The sequence below is a fragment of the Ascaphus truei genome, chromosome 1 (genome assembly GCF_040206685.1).
Source record: "Ascaphus truei isolate aAscTru1 chromosome 1, aAscTru1.hap1, whole genome shotgun sequence".
Taxonomy (NCBI): domain Eukaryota; kingdom Metazoa; phylum Chordata; class Amphibia; order Anura; family Ascaphidae; genus Ascaphus; species Ascaphus truei.
The window spans coordinates 90,043,318-90,070,944 of record NC_134483.1 but is presented as its reverse complement, the minus strand read 5'-3'; the positions used below and the strand labels follow the sequence as shown (position 1 = coordinate 90,070,944).

At 41.0% G+C, this 27,627-nt stretch overlaps 1 protein-coding gene across 2 annotated transcripts in view; it reads right to left on the bottom strand.

Moving 5' to 3' along the window:
* ANKRD31 (ankyrin repeat domain 31) overlaps positions 1-27,627 on the bottom strand; it is a 150,691-nt gene that overhangs the window by 38,465 nt on the left and 84,599 nt on the right. For both annotated transcript variants that reach the window (XM_075591519.1, XM_075591508.1), the window contains exons 20-25: positions 23,412-23,579; positions 13,824-13,966; positions 12,588-12,741; positions 11,722-11,804; positions 4,337-4,424; positions 1,579-1,675 (exon numbers count right to left, since the gene is read on the bottom strand). In XM_075591519.1, the coding sequence (XP_075447634.1) occupies positions 1,579-1,675; positions 4,337-4,424; positions 11,722-11,804; positions 12,588-12,741; positions 13,824-13,966; positions 23,412-23,579 (733 nt within the window). The remainder of the gene's footprint in view (positions 1-1,578; positions 1,676-4,336; positions 4,425-11,721; positions 11,805-12,587; positions 12,742-13,823; positions 13,967-23,411; positions 23,580-27,627) is intronic.

Below are 27,627 nucleotides of genomic sequence, written 5' to 3'. Positions count from 1 at the left end.
TCGAGGAAGCTGCTGTACAGCTAACGTAATGTGATACATTCTGGGTTGTTTGAACTATATTTACCGAATTAGTAGAACTTTATATCAGTAGCACTTTTTTGTACTGTATTTACGCTTATATCTGATGTGCATTGAAAAGATAAAAATGTAAGTAATTTCCTGAAAACAACTCAACTGAAGAGGTGATAACTGCAAAAGAAGAGTTTAAGGGAAATGGAATTTGTGGGATTTCTGTTCTGTAAATAAATATATAGATACATAATTAACACTTTTCTGAATGTGTGTTCTATCTAATTCATATATTAATATTATTGTGTGGCAATTAAAACACTTTGGGCGATTTGTTGTTAAAATCTTAAATTAGGCTTTATAACATGCCTACTCTAATCTCAAATGAGTTTGTCACATGGGAACTGGTTTCATGGATAACAGCAATTTAGTTCATGATGTGCATGTGATAAAGTATTCTCTGAAGTGGTCAAACGAGACAAAAACAGGGCACAGTAGTAAATTAGACAATACTATTACTAGTGTATCAGATATTATTTCTCCAAAACTGAGAAGGCCAATGGGAAAGATAAGCAAACCTAGTAGTCTGACACCAGATAAGGATAATAGATAACATAGTAAATAAAAACATTGGGATAAAAACATTCTAAAAAGATATAGGTGTTTTTTAACCATATTTCTTTAAGATTATTGCCCTTCATTTCATTAGCTTTATACCGCGCTTTTTTTCAGTGCATACCCTTAAGTTATTTTCACCCTTTGGCCCATACTCAATATACTAAGAAGTTGCTTCCCAGTGCCGGAGAAGAGATCAGCTCTGTTTAAATAATTGGGATGAAAATCTTTTTCTGCGTGGAGCTTCTCAAGCTTCACACCATATTTAATAATTTCCTTTGCTTTTGTCTATACATTACAAGATGCTTTCCTTTCATTACTCAGTTAGTTAACTGTTGCTTTTTACTCCAAACTATCCCTTCCACTTTTCAATTCACTAGTAATTTTACAAAAGTACATAATTGGGGGACCTTGCAGATATTGTTCTATTCATTCACCAATTGCATTACTTTGCAGCTGTGTTTTGTTTCTACTGAGATCTGGATGTTGTATTTGAAAAATCTCACAGTAGTTAAACCTAAAGATTTCTCCACCATCATCCCATCCTGCTACCTTTTTCCAGATCAATCAAGATACATTTTAAAAAGCATTTGTAAATGTCACGCAGGGGGAAAACTCCAACAACACACATAAGTCTATTGCAGGGATGCTCAACTCCAGGCCTCAAGCCCTCCCAACAGGTTAGGTTTTCAGGATATCCCAGCTTCAGCATCGGTGGCCCAATTAGTCCCTGCTTCAGCACAGGTGGCTCAATTAGAGGTTCGGTCTTTGATTGAGCCACGTGCTGAAGCTGGAATATCCTGAAAACCTGACGTGTTGGTGGGCGGGGGGGTTGAGGTCTGGAGTTCAGCACCCCATGTCTATCGCATACCTATTATTATTATTATTTACGTTTCGGTAAGAATCTTTACACAAGATTCTAGGAAAATATTAGCAATAGCAATGCTAGATTACCTGTATTTTTTTGACAGCACATCCCTTTCATTTTTCTGCGTGATAAGTATGTCATTCAAAATATCTTGAATCTGACGCATCTCTTGAATATATTTGTCTGCACATTCCATGAAAACACACACACAAAAAAAAGGTTTTAAAAGTGATTATTCACACCCTTATTATTTTATATTATTTCCTGTTATTGTGCAGCTCATTCAGATACAGAAAAAATAAATCATTTTTAATATGTTCCTCTTTTTCTAAACAAATCATCTTAAATTAATATGTTTGTCTATGCAAATAGTAATCTCAAAAATGAAAAACGAGACATGCCCGTTCTTGTTTGTATGGGATATTTTTTTTACCAATTCCATCTCCACGATCATCACAAGGGATGGTTCTGGAGCACAAAAGGGGGGAGGGGACACTGTCCCTTTCTCCCCCCTTATGTGGATCAACAAGATGGAAATAGTAAGGTAAATGCCAAAATCTGTATGGGGATGTTCTCTGTTTTGATCTAGTTTTAACTGCAAAAGGCACAGGGTTTCAGGATAACCTAACATTTTGCACCTGACGTAGGGTTATCCTGAAACGCTGTGTCTTTTGCAGTTAAAAACGTCACTCTGCATAATAAAGCAATGTTGATAATGTCATGCTAACGTCAGATTAAATATTCTTTGTGTGGCAGGACCTGCAACTATGTCAAGACAGACCCATTCAGCAGGTACCTACACTACCAATTGTATACTGTGTGGGGGAGGGGGGAGCATTTAAGGGGTAACATTTGAACATTAGGGTTCCTTCCATCCCTATGGTGATCAAACATCCCGGTTTAGCCGGGACAGTCCCAATTTTTAGGCCGCTATCACAACGTTTTATGGTGGTGTCCCGGTTTTCTATGCCGCTGGCCGTACATGCGCAATCGGCACTTGCCGGCCATGCGTACGCATGCACGATCGGCGCTTGCTGGTTGCTCATTCGCATGCGTGATCGGCACTTGCCGATGGCGCATACACAATTGGGGCTTGCTGGCTGCTTGTGTCCATAAGTGACCCCTCCACCCGCCCCCAACACATACAGTACAGTAATGGGCAAAACTACTATTATCCAAATATGTACAATAGCTAATTTGCCAAATTAAAAATAAATCCAGCCAGCAAGTAAAGTAAATTAAAGTTGTACTTACCCCTGCCAGAATAAAGGACTCATCACCATCTTCCGCGTCCTTGTCCTCCGTGGGCTGCCACATTTCAATAAAAAAACAAAAAAACTAATGGCCACTAACCCCTTAATCACCTTAGCGGTTAGTATTCGCTATTGTAATTAAAGGGTTAACCTCCCTCCCCTGCTACCCACCCCGGAGGCCTAACCACCCTTCCCAGGGCAATTACCCCAAGCCTCCACCCCTGCTACCTATTGATTGGCACCGTGGTAAACCTTGCCCATAATTTGAGCATGGTTTGCCACTATGGCAATGAATAAACAAGCTACAAATAAAAAAACAAGCATCAAATAAAATACATTACAATAAGAAAAACAAATGCCAATAAACCAATTGATTGGCACAGTGGTACACCATGCCATATGATATGGGCATGGTTTGCCAATATGGCAGTCAATGGGCAACCTAAAAAAAGCAAGCACCAAAAATACAATACATAACAATTAAATAAAAACAAGCATTTGGGAAACAATATAAGCACATTAGCAGTTGATGGGCATCCTAAAAAACATTTGCCTAAAAATGCATTGCTTGTCACTGTGTTCATCTATACCGTGAAAAGGGAATAGATAAACACATTGGCAGTCAATGGGCATCCCCTTTATTTTTTAAAGGATGTGACGTCATCAAAAGGTAGGGAAGCCAGCCAATCAGCAAGGATGTGCTTCCCTCCCATTAAGATGACGTTGAAATCTCCCAATCACGTGACGCAAGAGATTTAAATATGGCGGAGATAACGGCACCCCATACCGTGGCCTGTAACTCGGGAAGCAGGGGGTCCCAGAGGCTGAAATTAATGCGGTTCAGCTCAGGAGACCCCTACTCCCGCACTCTATTATTAAAAATCACATTAAAGCAGCTTCATTACCCTAGCGGCTAGCCACTACGGTAATTACGTTTTTATCTGATTTTAATAATAGTATTAGGGAGCAGGGGTCACCTGAGCTGAACCGCATTGATTTCAGCCTCAGGGACCCCCTGCTTCCCGAGTTACAGGCCCCGGTATGTGGTGCCGGTAGCTCCTGCAGTATTTACCGCAGAGGATTTTAAAATGGCGGGGATACCGGCACCACATACCGGGGCCTGTAACTCAGGAAGCAGGAGATCCCCGAGGCTCAGATCAATGCGGTTCAGCTCAGGAGACCCCCTGCTCCTGTACACTATTATTAAAATTCACATTAAAACTGCCCGATCGCCTGTAAGAGCCATGCATGGAGATGCAGCTCTCTTCGTGCAGCTTTTCCAGGTTGCAGTTTAAATAAACACTTTCAGTGCGATAAGACTTAGATAAGAAAAAAAAACAAGTAGTGTGATGTTGTTTTTTTTTACCAAACTTTTAAAAAATTGCGTTTTTTCTTAGTGAATACCGCTTTGACACACATGTTTTATAGTGCGGTAAAACAATGCAAAGTCGCTCGCCAGTACACTGAATTTATCAAGGTTTATTAAATAGGCCCCGTATGTGTAATAGTCTAAATAAGCATGTATAATTTAAGACAGAATAAGGACAACTTCAAGAATAATAATCAACATTAGCCATGTGAATATTTTTACCTGCATCAACTGAAGTCTGTAGGTCTGTTGACAAGATTTGCTTTTGCCTGTCTTCTACTTCTTGTAAAGTGTGAATGATAGACTGATGCTAGGGACAATATATATATAAAATGAGGAAGTGGTAAGACAGAGAGACTTCAAAATGTAACATGGTGATAATCTTTATACTTGAATGGTAAGGATGATATATACTGTAAATTTTTCCTTTTCCTCTGAAAAAGAAAATCACAAGAGGTTTTCCTAAAGTCCACTTTTATGTATGGAGTACGTATTCCTATTATGTCACGCTGTAAGTGCTACGTACATGTATGGCGCTATATATATATATATATAATATATAGCTGTATATTACCAGATGAAGGTCAAGTAAGGAGAGACGGCACACACGGGTTGAAAATTCAAAAAGGTGTATTGAAACAAAAAACAACGTTTCGGTTCCTGCAAACGGGTTCCTTCCTAACCCTTAGGAAGGTTCCATTTGCAGGAACCGAAACGTTGGTTTTTGTGTTTCAATACACCTTTTTGAATTTTCAACCCGTGTGTGCTGTCTCTCCTTACTGGACCATCATCTGGTAATATACATCTTTATTATCTTCTATGGGACAAGCATCTGGAGTTTCTCTTTATATGTGTGTGCCGGCTGCTGTGACAATTATAATATATATATATATATATATATATATATATATATGTATATATATATATATATATATATATTTACTGCACATGTTCAGGATCATTAAATACAAATCAAATGACATAATAACATTTTCTGAATCAAGCTAGTAAAACAATACCTTGGGTGTAAGCAACAAAGCTATTTAAGGTGCTGTCCCTTGAAAAAAATACTTTGATTAAAAAAAATACAAAGTTCAATAAAAAATCAGCAACACTATGTTTTTATTGTTTTTTTTTACATTTTTCAGTTGACCTTAGAATTCATGTTTCCTCTAGGAAATGAAAGTCAATTTGTTCCACACCTTCAGTGCTCTTCCACTAATTCTTAAAATGATTGGATTCTTAATATCGTTTATTTGCAAAGCGCCAATATATTCCGCAGTGCGGCACAATGGGAGTACAGAGGTATCTAAATTACATGAACAGTTACATTCAGATAAGGACAAGCATACACAAATACAAAGAGCCAATGGGGGCCCTGCTCCTGCGAGCTTACATTCTAGAGGTAATAAGGGGAAATGATGAAACAAAAGGTAAAGTGTCTGTTCATTGTGGGAGGGAGTATGCCTCAGGATGGAGTATGGTCCAGCTGCACAGCTGATCCCATGTAGGTTTGGGGGTGCGGATGTTAGGCAGCGTTAGCATGGAGTTTGATTCAGCTGTGTGCAGTAGGTCCCAATAGGGACAGAAGGGAGGGGGGGGGGGTAGATGTTAGGGTTATGCCAGATAAGCTGACAGGGTGTTCTTAAATGTCTGAAGGCTGGGGGTAGAGTCTGTTGGTAAATGATAGGGAATTCCAGAGAGAGGGGGCAGCACGGGAGAAGTCTTGTAGGCAGGAGAAAGAGAGAGGAGGTAATAAGGCAGGAGGTGCGTGGGAACTTTAAATAGGTGTCCTGGCTGTTGACGGCCAAGCTGAGTGTCCTGTGTGTGCGCGCTCCCAAATGGCGGTGGCGGTAGTCCGGGTAGTTGTTACCGAAGGCGCGTTCCTCCATCTCTGCTTACCCTCTGAGCTGCATTATACTCATCATGGATGCTGAGCATGTCCAAGAGGCTGAGGATAATGCAGCTTGGAGGGGAAAAGCAGAGATGGAGGAACCGCCTTCAGCAACCCCTAGCCAGATTACCGCCGCGCCATTTGTGAGCACGCACGCACAGGACACTCAGCTTGGCCACCAGCAGCCCGGACACATTTTTAAATTTCCAGCACAAATGTCAAAATGTGTCTTCGCGCGCTTCTTCACACACAAACAGCGGCAACCGTTGCGCGACGTGCCCTGCGACTGGGGAGACTAAGGACATTTAAAGAAGGTGGGGAGGTGACCTGCAGTGATGGTGGCGAGGTAACCTGCTTAGTTGAGACGGGGCGCCAAATTGTGTCTGCCCGGGGCGCAATAAAGTCTCGGTCAGGCTCTGACTACAGTATATACAGGTACAGTATTCACTTTGTCATAAGTCAGACCTAGTGTCAGCTTAAGGTATGACTTAAATGTCGTAATGTTATTTTCCACATGTTAATCTAGACAGAGCGTAGTGAATAGTGTATGCTTCTGATAGCAGATGATTTGCATATCAATTGAATATCATTTATACTAACCACCATTATATTTAACGCTATTTCTTTATGAAAGTCAAACTGGGTTTACGTTTTAGGTCAATGTCACATTAAATAGCCTAAAGGAGCTTAGTGAATCTTGCCTATGTGAATTAATAGGAAGTGGCCGTTTAATATGTTAACTGTAGGTGAGTGACACCATGTAAACAAATACATTAAAAAAAATAGATGAAATGCAGTATTTTTACGTAATAAGTCTCTAACCCAGGCCTGTCAAACACGCATGCGGCCCCTGAATCGTCGTCATGCGGAACACGGACAACTCAGTCCGCTCAAGTCATAGACACGTTGTGCAGGAACACTGCAGGAGAAGAGACTGCACACATGAGTTGTAGCCAGACCATGTGTCAAACGCTGCACAGGAGCCTAGCCTAGACAAGCAAGCATGAGGCGAGTCCCCATCACCCAAATCACCCCCCCCCGGTTGCCCCACATCACTCCCCAGATTGCCCCACAGTCCCAATCACCCCATATATCGCCTCACATCACCCCCGATCACCCCACAGCCCCAATCACTCTAGATCGCCTCACATCACCCTGATCATCCCTCATCATGCCCCAATCAGCAACCCATCGCCCCCCAGATTGACTCACAGCCCCAATCACCCCCGGATCGCCTCACATCACTCTCGATCACGCCCCAGATTGACTCACAGCCCTAATCACCCCATGATCATCGCAAATCACCCTCCAGATCGCCTCACAGCCCCAAATCACCTCACTTAACACCCCAGATCGCATCACAGCCCTAATCACCTCCAGATCACCTCATATCCCCCTTCAAATTGCCCCACAGTACCAATCACCCCCAGATCATCTCACATCAACCCCGATCACCCCACATAACCCCCTCCGACCGCCTCACAGCACCAATCACCCCCATATCGCCTTACATCACCCCACATTCCCCCCAGCCCTAACCAGCCCCAAATCACCCCCCAGATTGCGTCACAACCCCAATTAGCCACCAATCACCCCACAGATCAACTCACTGCCTTAATCACCCCCAGATTGCCTTACATCACCCCTGATCATCCCAAATCACCCCCCAGATTTCCCCACAGCCTCAATCATCCCCATAACACCCCACATGCAAGGAAACTGCAGCTCAATTGAGGCTGGACCGAGGCCCGACTGCAGTTTCCCCGCACCCAAAAGCCTAGTACACTAATTTCCCCATCGGGATTAACACAGCGTGTGTCCCTGCTCCTGAACGCTGTTTAGTTTATGTATCTTTTGATCAGCTGGAGTTCCATTATGAAGAAGGGACCCCCGCTACATTAATTCCCCCAGTGCTGCAACTGGCTGTGATCAGGCTGCACTTGGACTGTGGTTCACCCGCAACAAGTGCAGGACAGGGTGGAGATAAATCATGGAGACTAAATGCAACCCTAATCTAGTGATAGGGAAAGGAGGAAAGGAGGAAAGGAGTCCCTCTAAAGAACTCCTACTTTGAAAATTGAGTTGAACTTGAGAACGAATTTTCGAATCTGTGAAAACTTCGAACCAAAACTTGGTGACTTTTGAGTTCACATACTGAAATCATCCTAATTTTGTTTTTCCAATAATGTTGTACAAATCCAAAACCAATCGAGTACCAGAAAAAGCAAAACAATTATTTTTTTAGGACAGAAACACCAGTGAAAGTGCCCACACTTCATGAATATCCATATTGTGTACGCTAGTCTATGCTTGGGACAAAAGTAATTATTACACAATCAGCAGAAGCAGAGATAATGTGCTATTATGTTAGAACGCTTAATATTTGTAAATCTTATAACATCATTGGTACTTGATGCCATAAAGTAGGATATCAGGTTAACGAGCACAGATGGGAAATGCTGCCAGGCCTCCTGCAGAAAATCTATCTGCCACCTGATAAAAGGAAGTGTAATTTGGGAACCAAGTCCATAACTGATCCAGTCTAATGGCTATAATTGAAGTCAATTAGGAGTGAACCTTTAAGATCTACAAAAGCATGTCCTGTTCCCCACAATCGCGGACCTCTCAGTTCTCCTGGATCCTCACAAGTATGACCGCACCACAAACAGCAGTAACCAGTAGCAACATCTTCCAGAGAAAGGGGGGGAAACTGTGTTACATATATATTGTATGATCAATCCAGTACTGTTGACTGAGGTAGGTAGAAGAGAAAAGGAGCACAGCTCACAGCATCCCAAATGCGAAAATAAGGGCAACTCCAAACAAGGAAAAAATATATATATTAACCTTTAATGATCAGCTTGGCAATAGTATACGAACACGCACCAACGCGTTTCATCCCTCAGGACTTTCTCAAGGTGTTGACTGAGATCTGTTTACATTATGGCCTTTATATTGAATATATTTCTCAATTTCTAAACATCCTTGTTGGTGTCTTATTTATATTTTTGACTATATTGCTCATTTCTTTGATCAGTTACTGTATACTCTGTTCACGCAACAGGGACCTCCAACCCCTTCCGTGTGGGCATTAGGAGCAGGTAATGCCCTGTTCTTCAGGGATGCCTACCTAAATGCAGCATATCTCCCCACAAAAGCATATGTCACAGGCTACATATTTGTACTGTTGAATTTAAATGAAACTACAGAATTGCTGCAAAACCTACAATCATCTTAACAGTACGTTCCAGGCACCAAGCTGCCTTTCGCCAACTTAAGTGGTTTGCCCAATGAGGCTGCAAAGAATTAGGTAAACAATTGGTTACCTTACCTTTCGAACTATCTATTTTACGATCAAGGATAAAGTGTTTGGTCAGTATATGAAACCGATATTTATGATTCACACCTACAATTAACTTGCTATGTTTTTGGCAATAAAGAAAGCTTTCAATTGTATTTTTATTGACGTACTATAGATAGGAGTTTGAAATGAAGTGTAATGGTAATGTATCCTGCAACAACATTTCCGCAGGGCATACGTTTTACTTAGTGCAACTATTTTTGCCATGCTGCAGCCAATCTGGAAGCCATTAGTGTTATTTTCTCTGCACTGCGTGTCTGCTAATGGGGTTTTCATTACAAACACGTAATACACTGGCTTGCTGTACATGTATTGTAACTGTACGGTCTGAAAAAAGGAAATACATATGTACAGTGGCCGTCTTAACTTTCCCTTTTCAGAGGTATACCGGCAACATAACCATTGAAACCTAATGAAACTCTGTGAGGCATGCCTGGGTATGTTAGGGTATCGGGGGAGAAAATGAGTCCGGCTACAGTACAACTGTAACAAAGTTTCTCATCTAGGCATAAGACGAAGTTGCAGGAAAATAAAACAGAAATCTCCCTAAAACACGCACCCAAAATTACATTAAAGTGACAAACTCTAAACCAACAAAGTACAGCAATTATGGTTAAAAAAAAGCATAAGGCGAAAAAACACACTACTAAAAATGTAAAAAAAAAAAAGCAGTATAGCAAAGTCTATTATGTTAAATGAACACTGTTTCAGTTCCCAGAGAGGCCATGCTATATGCTCTTCAACTAGGGCTCTTCAACTTGCCGTCCGTGAGCAAAATCCAGCCCCTGAAGAGTCCTGGAGTGATCTTTTGCACTGTCTGCTGCTGCAATTACTCAAGCAGCTAAGTATTGTATTGTATTGTATGTCTTTATTTATATAGCGCCATTAATGTACATAGCGCTTCACAGTAGTAATACATGGGGTAATCAAATAAATAACAGATAATATAAATAACAGATCATGGGAATAAGTGCTTTAGACATAAAAGTAACATTTCGGAAGAGGAGTCCCTGCCCCGAGGAGCTTACAGTCTAATTGGTAGGTAGAACGTACAGAGACAGTAGGAGGGAGTTCTGGTAAGTGCGTCTGCAGGGGGCCAAGCTTTATGTATCGTGTTCAGAATATCCACAGTGCTATTCATATGCTTCTTTAAGCAAGTGTGTCTTAAGGTGGGTCTTAAAGGTGGATAGAGAGGGTGCTAGTCGGGTACTGAGGGGAAGGGCATTCCAGAGGTGTGGGGCAGAAAGTGAGAAAGGTTTAAGGCGGGAGAGGGCTTTAGATACAAAGGGGGTAGAAAGAAGACATCCTTGAGAAGAACGCAAGAGTCTGGATGGTGCATAATGAGAAATTAGGGATGAGATGTAAGGAGGGGCAGAAGAGTGTAAAGCTTTAAAAGTGAGGAGAAGAATGGAGTGTGAGATGCGGGATTTGATCGGAAGCCAGGAGAGGGATTTCATGAGGGGAGATGCTGAGACAGATCTAGGAAAGAGTAGAGTGATTCTGGCAGCAGCGTTTAGGATAGATTGTAGGGGAGACAGGTGAAAGGCAGGAAGGCCGGACAGCAGGAGGTTACAGTAATCAAGACGGGAGAGAATGAGGGCCTGAGTCAGAGTTTTAGCAGTCGAGCATTTTTTCATAATTAAACGAATGATAAAGGTTTGGTGATAACATTGTTATTGTTAAACATGCCTAGAGAATATTGAAGTATGGCAATTTGGAAGTCTTTATATATATATATATATATATATATATACAGGCATACCCCGGTTTAAGGACACTCTTTAAGTACACTCGCGAGTAAGGACATATCGCCCAATAGGCAAACAGCAGCTCGCTCATGCGCCTGTCAGCACGTCCTGAACAGCTATACCGGCTCCCTATCTGTACCGAAGCTGTGCGCAAGCAGGGAGACTATAGAGCCTGTTACAAATGCGTTATTTACATCTGTTATGCATGTATATGACGATTGCAGTACAGTACATGCATCGATAAGTGGAAAAAAGGTAGTGCTTCACTTTAAGTACATTTTCGCTTTACATACATGCTCCGGTCCCATTGCGTACGTTAATGCGGGGTATGCCTGTATATATATATATATATATATATATATATATATATATATATATATATATATATATATATATATATATATATACACTGTATATATATATATATATATATACAGTATATATATACACACAGTATATATATATATATATATATATATATATATATATATATATATATATATATATATATATATATATATACATATATCATTTTTAGCTTTTTAGAATTGACCTTAATGTTTGGTTAAAAAAAAAAAAAAACCTTTAGAACACCCCTACGTACCTTGCCACATTTTTCTCTAGTTGAGTATCGATGTGAAACTGATGCGGGATCAGTAACAATTTTAAGTTGAGAATGTCCTGTTCCTTAAAAGGTAAAAACAATCAATGCATTACAACATTGCTTGGGTGTACCTGGAAATACATTTCCAAAGTCTTAGTTGCTGATCCTTAATGTTTAAAAAAAATATATTCGGGATTATATTTCTATTACCACAGTCTTTTGGCACTGCACTTAAAACTCTCAGAATAAAAAATAGCTGGGAAAGAGTCCACACAAAACATATAATATAGAAACTGTTTTAAATTGTAATCTCTCTTCTAAGCAATATGTATAAGCCATATACAGTAGTATATAGCTTGGCTTTGTCATGCAAGATCTCTTTGCATTAATAGCTATACAAAGAAGCATAATAGTGTAAAGTAAATAACTCTGCATAAAAAATGCATGATGCTTTTGCTCGGTGCCATTAAATAGAAATACATTATTATAAGGCTTTGAAGAGTACGACTGATTATGAAAGTGGTTTTCAGCATAAAGATTGTAAATGCACATTTATAGAGAAATTCTGCCTCCACCAGGACATGAACAAATTAACTTATTTTCCAAAGTTAGATTTAAACAATGGCATAAAGATATTATTCTGTCTACACAATAAATGACAGTCCTGATTTTGGCTGAGTGAAGAAAATATTTGTAGATTTAGGAAAACCTTTCACCAAGACATTGTAGTAAATGAAACAACATGTATATTTTATCCAAGTGTTTAAAATATGTCAAATAGTAGTAGTATATGAAAAGAAAAAAATGTGTCAATGTAGAAATATAAAACTCAAATAATTTAAATCCCAGTGTAATATGTAACACACCAGATGCGTTTTCCTGAGTTGGTGCCTCCATGCCCGTGCTATAAGATTTTAGTAGTTCTCTCATCTGATCATTACAAGATTTGTCAAAAGCATTTTCCGCGTTCTTATCTCTCTGATCAGAGTTTGCACCATGTTGCAGTAAAAGCTCAGCAGCCTATAAACAAAGCGAAAAATGTATTTTTTGTTAGCATTTGAGTATTGCTCCATTAATACCCTCTCTATTCAGGGATCACTATGTAGACAGAGCATTGCTTTATCAACAATCCACACCTGTGACAATGATGGGTTCATCTATAAGACCAGAAACATACTGTATATGTGGATTCTAGGTAAACTCTTTGAAAAAAAACGGTCTAAGAGTGAAGCCAAGAAAAGTCAATTTAATAAATGCATGAAGCCAATAAGCTGCACAGGGGAATTTCTTCTGCACCTCTTCCATTTTCTCCAACACTCTGTGGTTTATCAAACCCACAGGGAGGGAGATGCTGATGATGTCAATCTCTTGCCTTTTGAAGAGAGCGGGAGTGACTGTTCCATCTGTCTCAGTCAAAGCCTGAGTTGGATGACTTTTCGCCTTCTCTTCCCTTTATTAAGATTAATTAATGCCTATGGGGCTGAGTGTCTAAGTGAGCATGTGTGTGAGCAGCATGTGCCATTTATATCACCTTGCGATTTGGGGAGAAACAATAGAAGGATTTTATGAGGCGTTACATGACGCACAGATTATAATGTGCTGTGTCCCCTGCGTCACTTTTATACAGTGGCTTGTATTTGAGTCAAAACAATCTGCCAGGTCTGAGGCGGCGGTAACGTTTCTACCTATCAATTTGCGACTCATGTAAGAAACACTTTGATATATTTGATGCAAATGTGAGCAGAAAATGCAGCAATGCGACAAAACAAACTTTTATTAGCACTTTTTTTACTTTGATACATGTCCCCCAGTGTCTGATGTACTTGTACTCAAGTGTTACTTTAAAGTGGTTGCATGGCTTTATTTTATAGTACACATCCTGCCTGCTGTTTCCAAGGAAGTGTGAGCCCAATGCCTAGTCCCACTTCTACTATCCACTATATAGCTGATACACCCACTAACAAAAACATTGCTCGTGATTTATGTTAATCCAATAACCACCTCAGCATGAACACGTCTGTAGTCTTTATACCATCTACTTTGCTCCACGTAAAAAATAAATCTCATGTTGGTCAATAAACTACAACAAATAAAAGAAGTACCTTAAAATGATTACCAGAGACTGCATCATGTATTGGCAGGATCCTATCCAGTCCGATGCTGTTGACATCGGCACCTGCTTGTAGTAATTGTAAGATTACCTCTGTAAATCCCCTAGAGGAAGCCTCATGAATTGCTGTCCAACCTACAGTATCAATAAAAACCAGGAAGGAAAATTACGCCAAGACTACATCTGTGTTCTCTGCATTATTACCTTTTTAAACCCTTAAAATGCCTTCAATGTATATTGAAGAGGATAACCTGAAAGAATCCATAATAAACCAGAAATCTTGAACTGATTTTATCTTTAGAAGTTAGGGATATTCCAGTGGATTACGCCCAAAATAGACACCCACTTTCCATCGGAGCTTCCCCAGATTGAGGTGAAGGTTGATCACAAAGTTAGGAAAACGTTTTTTTCCACTGCCTTTTGTGTTTCTTAACCCTTTTGCTGCCAGCATTGCAGTGAAATGCATTGGTGACTCTTCCAGCAGAGATAGCGTTCATTTATTGAACAGCATCTTGAAACTTTTGATAATAAAATGATGATGACAATGAATGCACTATATAAATCTTATTTATAAATGTGTACAACAAAATATTAAGGGTTAATTAAGGGCTCATTTATAGAACACCTTTAGACTTTTTGATAAAATACACTACAGTATATAAATAAATATGTACATCAAATATAAAGGGTTAATTTATAGAACAGCAACGGTATGAATTTTGTGAAACAACTGTATTCAGTAAGATATATCGCTTGGTAAATACTGTTTGGTACAAAAATGACATACTGCACGAGTTTGAATCTGCTTTTAAAGCGATATTTTCGTGCAATTTCCCTCCAGCCTGGAAGAGCTGTGCAGAGAGAAACTGCATCTCCCTGTACAGCTCTTACAGGCAATCGCTCTGCTTTTATTTTAATTTCATTAACATAGTATTGAAGCAGGGGATCTCCGGACCTAAACCGCATTAATTTCCGTGTACCCCTGCTTCCTGAGGTACAGGCTTCCATATTGGGTGCCGGAATCTCCTGCAAGTTTAAATGCCTTGCGTCACAGCCCACGTGATCGTGACATTTAAACTTGCAGAAATACCGGCACCCCATACTGGGGCCTTTACTTTGGGAAGCAAGAGGTCCCCAGACCTGAAATTAATGAGGTTCAGGTCCGGAAACCCCCTGCTTTAAAAACAGAGCTTCATTACCTTAGTGACAAACCGCTAAGGTACACGGTTTGTTGGTGGTAGAGGGGGTGGGTAGTAGGGTGGCCATTGGCGTTGCCAGGTGTCCGGTATTGAACCTGACTGCCTGGTATTTGGTTATTCTGTCCAGAAAAAAATGAGAGGTAATACCGGACATGTATATGTCCGGTATTACCTCTCTGGACTTAGTGACATGCCGGTGGGGTGGCTGAAATCGTGGGATTTCCCCCGAGAAGGAAGAGAGCAGGGCTGCTACTCCTTGGGGGCTGGGCAGCTTCCTCCATCCTGATTGGCTGCTGCTGTGTAATCAAACCAATCAGGAGGAGGTGGCAGGAGCCTGGGGGTTTGGCTAAAGAGTGCAAGAAAAGCATGGAGCGGATAGAGGTGAGGCTGTCCTGCCTGTGTCCTGTGCATCTTTGTTCTGTTTTGTCCTGGTGTGTGTGTGTGTGTGTGTGTGTGTGTGTGTATATTTGTACTTCTACTGTTTTGTGTGTGTGTGTGTGTGTGTGTGTTTTCTCTGGCTATCCAGTGGGAGTGATAATGACAGGGAGGGGGGATCAGAGAGGATGAAGAGAGGGGGGTTGAGAGAGGATGAAGGGAGGGGGGTGAGGGAGGGTGAAGGGAGGGGGGTGAGGGAGGGTGAAGGGAGGGGGGTGAGAGGATGAAGGGAGTGGGGGTGAGAGGGTGAAGGGGGGGGGGGGGGCATGAGAGAAGATAAGGGAGGGGGTGAGAGGATAAGGGAGGAGGGGTGAGAGGATGAAGGGAGCAGGGGTGAGAGAGGATGGAGGGAGGGGGAAAGGGAATGAAGGGAGGGGGAGTGGAAGAGGATAAAGGGAGGGGGAGTGAAAGAGGATGAAGGGAGGGGGGATGAGAGAGGATGAAGGGAGGGGGGATGAGAGAGGATGAAGGGAGGGGGGATGAGAGAGGATGAAGGGAGGGGGGATGAGAGAGGATGAATGGATAGGTAGGGGGGATGAAAGGAGGGGGGTGAGAGAGGATGAGGAGGAGTGCAACAATCTTGGAATTTGTGGGAGGAGCATTAAGATTAGTATTGCTCGCCATGTACAGTATGACTGCAGGTCATTTATTTATAAATGATCTGACCATTATGTCATTTGTTCTAAATTTCACTCCAAGCATGCACTAATTTGCACTATTTCATATTCTATTTCCTAAAAAAATCCTCGGAAGGGCGCTCCCTCCCAAGACTCCTCCCCAGATTTTTTACGAAACAGAATATAAATTGGTGGGAGAGAAATTTAGAAAAAAAATGACGTAACAGTCAGGTCATTTATAAACATCATTCTTCCCCACCAACGATTCTCACGAGCGTCGCACCTTTCACCATTTTGTCCAGTATTTTTGGAGAAGCCATCTGGCAACCCTAGTGCCCATTGGTTTCCAATGTGGCTATCTGTGCCCCGTTGAGGGCATTTATAACAACAGTGACAATCAATGGATTAAATGGTTAGTGTATTTTTTTTTATAATATTGTTATTTGTATTGTATTTTATTTTATTGCAAAGTACTATATATTTGAATGGGAAAAAGTACAATTAGCCAAATTTGGCTAATAGAACTTTTGCCCATTGCTGAGTGTGATGTTGGTGGTAGAGGGGGTGGGAGAAGGGGGTAGTTGCCCCAGGTTGGGTGGTTAGGCATTGCGGCAGGGGTTAACTCCATTACCGTAGCACTTTTAACCACTAAGGCAAGGGAGGGGTTAACCACTCCTGGGTGACCTAACCCCCCATCCTGGGCCAACTATGAAGGGGTATTTGGTCCAGGGTGGGTGTTTAGGCCTGCTGGGTGGGAAGCAGGAGGGGTTATCCCTTCATTGCCTTAGCATTAGTAACCACCAAGGTAATGAAGGGGTTAACCTCTCCCACAACTTTCCTGGGAGGCCGAAACACCCACCCTGGGGCAACTACAAGCTTCACCCACCCCCTCTACCACAAACAAACCGGTTACTGCTTGTCACGGGAGCTTGTGCAGGGTTATAATATACACCAAAATAACTGGGTTGAATTGAATGCGACCATAATATAATAAAGAAAGTTTATTCCTTCAGGGAAGGTAAACACACAACATGGTATATAACACACAGGATATATACATTTATTTAGGGATTTGGCAATGAAGTAATCTGGATCTGGATTAGCAATTCATCAAGGCATCAGGTATCAAGTAGAAGTAATCACGAACAATATTGGGCATATGGCTTACACTCGTTTATATGGGATTTAAGCCCTATACCCCAACATTGGGTGTCAGGTATTGGTTAACAATTACCTGCACCCAATTGCCTTGTGCCAGCTAACGTGGGAAGCACTTTGGTACTTGCCCCCAGGTAACTGGCACATGCGCACAATTCCTCACTCTGGACTCCATTTTCCTAACCCCACGCTAAAGAATTGGCGTCTCTGAGTCTGCCAGAAGGGGATCTGGACAGGAAAAGTTTGACTTTAAGTGTAATTTACAACACCTATCATAAACACTCATGTCCTGCTCTTCTCCGCCCTAGAATACTTAATCAGGGTGGGGAAGCTTTTGATCAGGGGTCATGCTGTAGACATACTGTCGCCCCCTGACCATTAACATACTGGAGGGGCTCGTAGTTTTCGCAGGCTTTATGCTAGGCATAAAATACAGTACATTTCTACAAATACATATCTATTAAAATAATCCGTTCGGATGGGCCGAGCGGGCTACAAATTTCCAGGTCCTCATGCCGGAGAGAATTCTACATGGTGGCCAATTTTCAGCTCGCTGGGACCCACCAAACCGGAGTTACAGAAATACACTTTAAACCGACATGTTTTAGAAATTGCATTTCTCTGCCATTGAAGTCAATGGCAGAATCATATTTTAAACAGTTACCCATACTCCGCTCTGTTGATCGGAGAGGGCTGGAACTTGCCACGCAATCATGCCGGGGCAGTGACTACACTGTGGCCAAATCTCAGCCCTCTAGTTCCTAAAGAACCGGAGATCTGGGTCTTCACTTCGTACACTTTTGGACTTTGTGTTAAAATGCACGCGGTTTTTCTCCGCCATTGCGGGCAATGGTGGGACCCTCATGTCCTGCGTCACCCCTTCTCACCGTCATTGACTGTCGGACCCTGTGGGGGTCGAGCAAGGGGTTCCCCTTGAGCTAGGGGCAAAAAGAATTAACCCGCTAGCTGCCCTAGGACCGGAGATACAATTTTAATATGATTGAACTTGGCCGTGACCAAGTTCCCATGCCAATTGAGTGATCAAAGCTTTTCTATTGATATTGTATCCGCTTTCGGGGTTTGCGGTTTGGCTGGCTGCCAGCTCGTTCCTGGAGGTCGGACTCGAGGAATCCCCATTGAAATACACTACTCCATGCATTTCAATGGCGGCGTTCCGCTTGTCCTCTCGGGCGCCACCTGCTGGTCTTTTCAGATATTAGGCCAAAACCACTGAAATCTCCATTGACTTGCATGGAGCCCCAATGGCGGCCCATGGGATGAGCTGCAAATGGGGGTAGAAAAGGCGGGAAGGGGAACAAAGGGCAATAAACATGTCAATGCAATTCACCCTTTCCCTCCCGACCTGATCCCAGTGTATGTGCTGGGTGCACACACCGTAAGGGGGAAAATACATACAACCAGGGGAGACACAGTTTGCAATGAGGCAGGGGAATAAAAACACTATTAATCATTATAACAGTTAACCCCTCGCCTACCATACGATGGTGAGGGTGGCTCTGTGGGGTGTATCCCCTTTATTACTGGGCCCACCCCACCACCCCCTCCATCGCTACACTGCTATTTAACTCCTTCATTACCTTAGCAGTTAGCCACTAAAGTAATGAAGCTGGGTTGTAATTTTATTTTTATTACGTACGATTGAAGCAGTGGTATCCAGAGCTGAAAAGAATGCGGGTTAGCTCCGGAGACCCCTGGCTTCAATCCTATTTAGTAAAATTAAAATTATACTCCTTCATATGAACACCGCAAATCCGATCTCACCACTCTTTAGGTAGTGGAAACAAAATATGCGGGTTTAAGGTGCGATGGGCATTGCGAAGCTACCTGAATAGCAGTTACTAGCAAAAAATGCGAGTTTCTGCATTTTCATGAGTTATTGTACGGCTTGTCTGAGAAAGAGTGATAACGATTATTAAAAAGCTGTTTCCAAGCAATTTTGACATGTTATCGAAGCTTTCTGAATAGCTACACATGGAAAATTGCTTGGAAAGTTCACTTAACAAGCGTTAAGTCACTTATCGACGTTACCTGAATAGGCCCCACTGACTCTGTAAACAATGACACTGACATTGAATCAGGGGACCTGGAACAATGCCCAGTGTCAGCTCCTTGTGACCTTGGGCACGTCACTTTATCTCCCTGCGCGTCAGGCAACAAAATCATAGATTGTAAGCTCCTCTGGGCAGGGACTGTGTCTGTATGTGCTACTTGCAGCGTACTACTGTATAGTGTAATTGTGAAGCGCTTTGAGTCCAATTGGGAGAAAAGCCATATATGAAATAAAGTTATTATTATTTATTATTATGAATAAATGTGTACAGCAAATATTAATATCTGCCCTTCATTATAGAATTTGGATGATTTTTTAGAGTGCACTTTAGCTAGTAAGTTCTGTTTGTCCCTTTTCAGCAGCCTACTTCTCCTACAGTTCTAGTCTTCGTCTATTGTAAAATTTAGATAAGGTCCCTGCGTTACGTGGGATCAATACATCTGTGTTATCATTTTTCTGTGGCAATAAAGTATTCTTATGTAAATAACAGAATTTACAACCTCCATGATCCCCTGCCCCAAAGAGTTTGCAGTCATATTTTCTCTCTCTTTTCAAGAATCGTAGCTCTATCACTAAACCAGTTCGTGTCCAAGTATCTATCACTCCATAAGTGTTTCATTAACTGAACTGTAATTTTCCCTGTTTAAAATCAGTACTTGATTTGAAGGAATCACTGCAGCAATGTGGAGGGTTTGACGAGCTTCTCAGCACTCAGCACCCAACCACAAATTAATTTGTTTCTGTTTACTCTGACAGCTATGGCTAATCGTGCTGCATGCTGCTAGTGCTTAAACTGTGCCTCTTTCTTAAAGTGGCATACCCTCATAGCCTTTCGTTTTTTTAATCCTACCACAACTGGGGGGTCCTGCTCATTAGTGGTCCCCTGAAGTCCGGGGATGCCCTGATTCAGGAAATATTTTTTTAAAATTTTTTGTGCTGGTTCTAACAAAAAAAAAGATATAAATATGGACAACAAACATGTCCGGCCCAGTCACGACTAGAAAGCCGTCTAAGTCTTTCTATTGGTTGCTGGGCCGAGTCCTGCCCCGGAAGCCATATTAATATCCCAACATTGTCGGCTACCCCCTATCATGAACAGACGTCCCTGTACATCAAGTACCACCAATGAGCCACGCTAAACCCCAATGGTTCAGTTAAGAGTTAAAAAAAAAAAAAAAGAATCAAAATGATCACGGAATGCGCTTATAACTTTTTCTTAAAAATAGAGATATTTAAAAAGCATTGGCGTATATTGAATTGCCTACCGCTCACCTATTGATGTAATAAGTAATCAAAATATGCCAGGTGCAAACGCTAATATAACTGTATAGATGCACTAATTGGAAGTAGGATACGTAGAAAATCCTACAACCAAAAGAATCCCTTAAATGTTGCACTCATGGACAATAGAAAATTAGTGGGACGGTGTTTATCCAGGGTACAAATAATCCCTTCAAGCCATGCTATTGAATAGTAGATAATTAATTTTTAAATAATACATTTGTATTAATATCAAATGAAGGGACACAGTGTGTGAAGGTATATATACAAAAAAGTGTTTAAAATCGTGATGGTGGTGCAATACTGGGGATAGGGAGTACTCAGTATGTGGGAAGGGCAAGTTTGCCCCACAAGGGGTTAATACTTCTTCAGTACAGCAGGCCCCGGCTTCTCGGCGCCCCGCTTTTCGGCTATCTCCGATACGGCGGTACCGAGAAGGGGGCCGCCATGTCTGCGCATGCGCAGAACGGGGAAGTCGAAGTTGCGCATGCGCAGAACGGGGAAGTCGAGGTCGCGCATGCGCAGAACGGGGGTGCAGAGGTTGTGCTCCCACCTACGCCAATCTCTATCAGAGCAATGCCCTGGTGAGATATACCGACCATATCGAATTATGGGCTAGGTATATCGATGATGTGATACGTCTATGGAAGGGTCCAGAACAAATATAGAGTGAATTCATTGATACTCTTAATCACAATGAACATAACCTCAAATTGACTTATGAGGTCAATAGAGACATTATGCATTTCCTTGACCTAACAATCACTAAAGGCCAGGACGGTAGGCTAATCACATCTATTTTTAGAAAAACAACGCCAACCAATAGTTTGCTTAGAGCGGATAGCCACCACCCCAAATACACCATTGCTAACATACCTACGGGTCATTGCTAACAATTGCTAAGGTTGCAGAGAAATTGCTCAACCATCACAGAATTTAACAAACAATTGAAGGACATGAGTAATAGATTTATCGAACGGGGATACAGCAGGGGTCCAGTTAAAAGGGCATATCAGAGAGTCAAATCAACCCCGAGAAAAACGGCTGACTAAGGGCCAAAGACAGAAAAAATCTAACAATAATAACATCACTAGATACATTGGAACATTTAATAATCAGTGGAATGCCATTAAAAATATCTTCAACAGGCTAGCAGAGACAGAAAGAAGGCAGATACTGATCTTACAACAGATAAAATAGACTATTAAACGTGGAGTAAGATTTGCCAGAAAAAGTATATACAGTAGACGTAAAGAGATTGGAAATGACAAAACATAAAACACCCAAAAGTAAAAAACACAGGGTGATAAAATTTGAATACAGTAAACGGGTGGACCTAGTGGCAACTGAGGATGAGGGAGCCCTGCACCTTGTTCTTTCCTCACTCCCCCCGCCTTCCCGCCCTACCTTTCTTCTCCTCTCTTTCCTGTCTCCCTCTCTCTCTTCCATTCCCCTCCTTGATCTATTGATATTATACCCTCTGAGTGAGGTAAGCCTAATTCTAGAAATAAAGCAGGACAACTTAAGAAGATCAGCACTACGCCTGGATACAGCTTAAAACTACTGAGTAAAGATCAGGAGGACCATTTTCTCTAAACCTTTTTTAAATTCACTGAATGTTGAAATCTAACTGTATAATGAGTATTAATACTATGTGAAGTTGTTGGTATTTCTTTTATTTGCTCAATAAAAAACTTTGTGTACAAAAAATATATATATATATATATATCTTCACCAGACATTGGCACATACTGATGGAAGACGAGGACTTTAAACAAGTCCTTAAACCCACACCCACTATGACATGCAGGGCGGCTAAGACTCTCAAAGACAAACTTGTCCGTAGTCATTACCGTAAACAACACACTAGGACATGGCTAGAACACAGAAAGCCTATTGGATCATATCCCGGCGGTGGGTGCAAGTCTCGTGCCTATACCTCAGCTACCAAAAACTTTTCAAACTCTTGGTTGGTATTTACAATCTCTGAATTATTCCTATTATATCACTACTATTGTTTTGATCACCTATTCTTCCATGTCAATGTTCATGGCAAATATTAATGAGGTTATAAACAAAAACAGAAAGGCCAGCGCATCATACAAAATGACACAACCTATAGCAAATATTAATGAGATTATGTTCCCATTTATGCACGGACCCATTTACTATTGACACATTATATTCATTTTTATCACTTACCTGCACGTTCACTGTGTCACTTATGTTTTACACTGTCTGGGGTTATGGGGATCCTGGGATACAGTTGAGTGTTATTCACTCCTTTGGACCTTCCCACATACTGAGTACTCCATATCCCCAGTATTGCACCACCATCACGATTTTAAACACTTTTTTGTATATATACCTTCACACCTTGTGTCCCTTAATTTGATATTAATACAAATTTATTATCTTAAAATGAATTATCTACTATTCAATAGAATGGCTAAAAGGGATTATTTGCACCCTGGATAAACGCTTGTCCCACTAATTTTCTATAGTCCATGAGTGCAACATTTAAGGAATTATTTTGGTTGTAGGATCTTCTACGCATCCTACTTCCAATTCGTGCATCTTTAAAAAGCAAAATGTCATGCTCATTAAAAAAATGAATACGTATGTAAATAACATTTTAACCGCCCTCCAATATTTCTTTTTTTAATGCAATTAGAGAAAATACTGCAGGAAATAATAGCTTGCCTAACTAAATTAAATAAAATACATTATACATTGTAACCTTAATCTGTCGAAGACATTTTGAGCAAAGCACAGCAATGGCCATCGATTTAGTTACAATTAAATAAGAACCGGCTGACCTGCATTGTCCTTTTGGTTTACGTTTATGCCGGCTTCAAGAAGAACTTTAACCAAAGTGAAATCTCCTTTCTTTGCAGCTAAATGGAGTTGCGTTTCTCCCGCAGCATTTCTTTTGTGTATGTTGCCTACAGCTTTGCTGAATACTTGAAAAGCTTGTTTGGTAGACTCTGAAACATAACAACAGAAACATACAGTATAATATATATTTTAAAGTAGAAAACCCCCAGATCTCAGATGAAGTAATTAGCAGACGCTCGCTCTCCTGAAACAGATTTCTGGTTTGTGCCAGACTTGCTGGAAAGGTGAGTGAGCCCATCACACAACACTGTTTTAAATGAATCTATTAGAGGGGCATTTCATAGCTGTCAAAGATCAACATTAGGTCAAATGTATCCTGTTCTACTGGAAAACACATGTAAATCTTTCTTGATCTTGCCAGGCTTTCAAATAGTGCATGCAATATGTCTCAAAAAATGTTGATTGAAACTCAATTCAAGGATAAATAGTAAAAGTATTCCAAAAATGAAGGAAGCAATTACAAAGCAAATGAAGGTTGTGTTTATAGAACTAGGACAAGGGTCACCAGGAACCGTCAAAGTTGTCTAAGGGGCCTACAGTATGTATCAAGGCAGAGACTAGTGTGTTTGAATGCACAGCCCTGCATGATGATAAAGAAGCTGTCTCATATCTGATGCAGAAGGTTAGACTTTTCATAGCTGTTTATCAAATGATCAAGAGGTGATCACAAAAAAGATTCCCACTAATTTGTACACAGCATAATTAACGTAGTATTTGGACACAATGATAAGTGTCAAAGCTATGCATATATAATGCAAACACCAGGGAAGGTAAGTACAAAAAATAATACAATTTTATTTATAACTCTTCTATATGAAAAAATATATATACTGTACACACTATAATAAAATATTTAAAAACTGAAGTATGCCTATTATTTACACAGTACACACCAAGTCATGTATATAGGTGTCCCCAAAGTGTAGTTGGATACCACGTGTGCTATAGCCAAATCTATCACTGATATCAAATTAAAGTCTTCTACACAGGAATGGGGTAAGTATACATATACACAAAAAATGGAGAGCAAAAAATGAACCCAATATCCAGTCTATAAAAGCCTTACATAGAAGGGTAAGTATGGTCAAATGGTCTGTTAAAGCTGCAGTTCAGTCTTTTTTTTATTTTATTTATTTTTTTACTTCAATAGTTTCATGTGGGCAATCTCTAATTAACTAAAGAACTGTATAGCTGCAGGTCAATTCGTTCTCCATGTATTGATAGGTCGAAATTTGGTGACATAATTAGTGAAGGGATCTGTTTATATTCTGCTTGTCTGTCAGTGGAAACTCATGAATATTCATGAGCAATCCTGCACTGACATGTGCTAGAGGGAGGGCAGGGCTGACAAAGGGGTGTGCCAGGGCTTGTGACAGGACATGAAGGGGCAGTGCCTTAGCAAATGGCTGTTAAAATAGAATACAATAAAATTGGTCTTTAAAAGTTGTTTTTTTTAAAACAGAAAATGCTAAAAGTATTTTTTCTTACTACAGAACTGATTTATTTAAAAAAAACACACATGCAGGATATTGACTGAACTGCAGCTTTAAATATACACTCACTGATTCCTAGAGAATAGGATGTACATATACCAGGGTAGTATCACATATGTAGCAATTCAGGGTGTGTATCAACCAAATTGTATCTTATAGGTGACAGATCATACAAAATTAACCCAGTCAGTAACAGTGTTGTGGCTATTTAAACGCAAGTGTAGCCATCATGAGTATCGTATATCATAGATGTCAATCATTGTACACATTAGTACATAACTTAACCCAGCAGGTGATTGTAGCATTCACATAAGGGGTTAATTCCCTCTTTGCATACATAGAATTTAGTTGTATAAATTCAAAGGATATAATGGGTTTGCTGGATATAACTAAGGCTACCCATTGCGTATAGTGGGGTTAGTATAGACCAGAGGTGGGCAACCTATTTTTCAATGTAGCCACAGGTGTGGTGAATGAGAAGTGAAAATCGCCACACACCATGTAAAAACTGAGAAATTAAGTTGCTCAATCGTACATTTAAAACAACACACACTGTTCGTCTGCTGCAATCACCTCAGCACTATCACCTGCTGCTGGGTCACTTCATTTTCGAATCATCCACTTATCCATCTCTCAGGGAGAAATTGGAAAAATGTTAAAAAATAGCTCAAGGTCGGATCTAGACTCCAACTGAACGCAGAGGGGTGTATTGTGTGGCGTGTGTTGCGTCAATGACTCATTCAGAAAGCGGAAATGGAAACCAGCACGCGCCGTCAGGAAAAAGTTTATTCTACTGTGGGAGCTGGCAAACACAAATTCGCCACACTTTCATGGCCAATTAGCCACTTGTGGCGATTGGCGACAGGGTTGCCCACCTCGGGTATAGACAAATACGACCGTATATCCGCTTCCGTGTATCTAACGCTTGCTCGGCATACTGTGTGCTGCATACTGCTCCAAACTGGCTGACGTCATCGGTAAGTGCGTCGCCAGACTGCCCGACAGCCGTTTCCCGCTGTAAACTGGCGCTTCTTCAAGGGGGAGGAGTGTACCTGCACTCTCAATACTGGAGCTTATATACCTCCCCTGGAGGCGGGACTAAGGGCTTGTATAATGCATGTTAATATCCCCATTCTTTCAGTCCCGTTCTGATCGCAATCAGACTTCTTAGAGTTAGCATTCAGTATATTGCTATGTCATGTTTGTTGAATAATACATGTCTTTCAATAGGCATTAGTTCTCTCATTGATCAATCCCAGAGATAAATCCGAAATACTCATAAATCAACGTTACAAACCAAAATACCCGCAGGGTAAAAACGTAAATACATATTGGTGACAAAATGTACGTGGGTAAACAGTGGTCTATTGTCTAGATTTTAAAAACTGAATTGTGCAGACATGTAGGAATGAAAACGAAATATCCGGACCGCCCCTAGGGTCAATACGGCCCTTTTAAAAATTAAAGTATTTAATCTAACTATGAACAAGTACTCCTTGATAAAGTGTATGTTTACACGAAACGCGTAGGAGTGTGTTAACCTCCACTTTTAGATGGATTAAATAAAGAAGATTTTTACTATTCATTTGCTTGGGACCCACTTTTGCAGTGCGCTGGTTTTCTCTCTTGTTCCTATTTGCTTCCAGAGACCAGCATCTCTCTACCAGGCTGCACGCCTCATAGGACATGGAAAAGGGGATTTTGTGAGTATTATTCATTATTGAATACTTATTGTGAGTCCAGAAACCATCCCAATGAGGGCTTGATCTAGGTTATTTTAGCTTTTTTCTTGCCCTTCAGGGATTATTGGTTCTCTTGGGGACTTTACTTCTATTTCTCTCACATACCCTTATGTCCCATACTGTTCATTTGTTTATTACAATCATACAAGGGATCAAACGTTGAGCGCCTTTATCACTTCAATTTGTTATTCTGTCCTGCTTGAAAAGGCTGAAGATAGCGAAAACAGATCTCGCCTCAATAATCTGCGTATTAAAAATGTTCCAGAAGAACTAAACGCAGCTAAATTGGACTCATATCTAACCAGTTTATTTCAAAAGCTTCTACCAGAGCTGGACGATGATCAGTTGGTCATAGATAGGGCCCACGGGGCCTTAAAATAAAGGTATGGAAAAGACGGAATCTGGCTGACACTACCTCCATTCTGAGAAAGCATCAAATAAGGTATACAGATGCACGGAGCCGTTATTCGAACAAATCACGGAGCCGTTTTCGTGTGCTCTGCTGTATTCCATGCGGCATTAACACGGCCAATCACCCCAGGCACCCGTGTTTATTGCGGTTGCTTTGTTTGAATTTCATGGATTCTGTTTCTTTGAGTGCAATGAAATGAATGAATTGTAATGTGTACAGTACTGTGCTACTGTGCCAAATTCAGGTGTTTAAAAACCAGAACATTAAAATGCCATTTTCTGCACTCTCTTCTTAAGGTTGGAAGAAATCACGCGCCATGACATGGGTATTCCGAGGTATACACCGCGTGAAGTGTTCGAATAACGCTCACTGCATCTGTAGATGGGTTTTCTCCTGTCGGGAGATCGGCATGAAAAATGGACAAACTAAATCCGCCGCTAAGTGAAGAGGGCAACATTTTGCTACAACATCTGGGCCTGCTGAGCCCGGA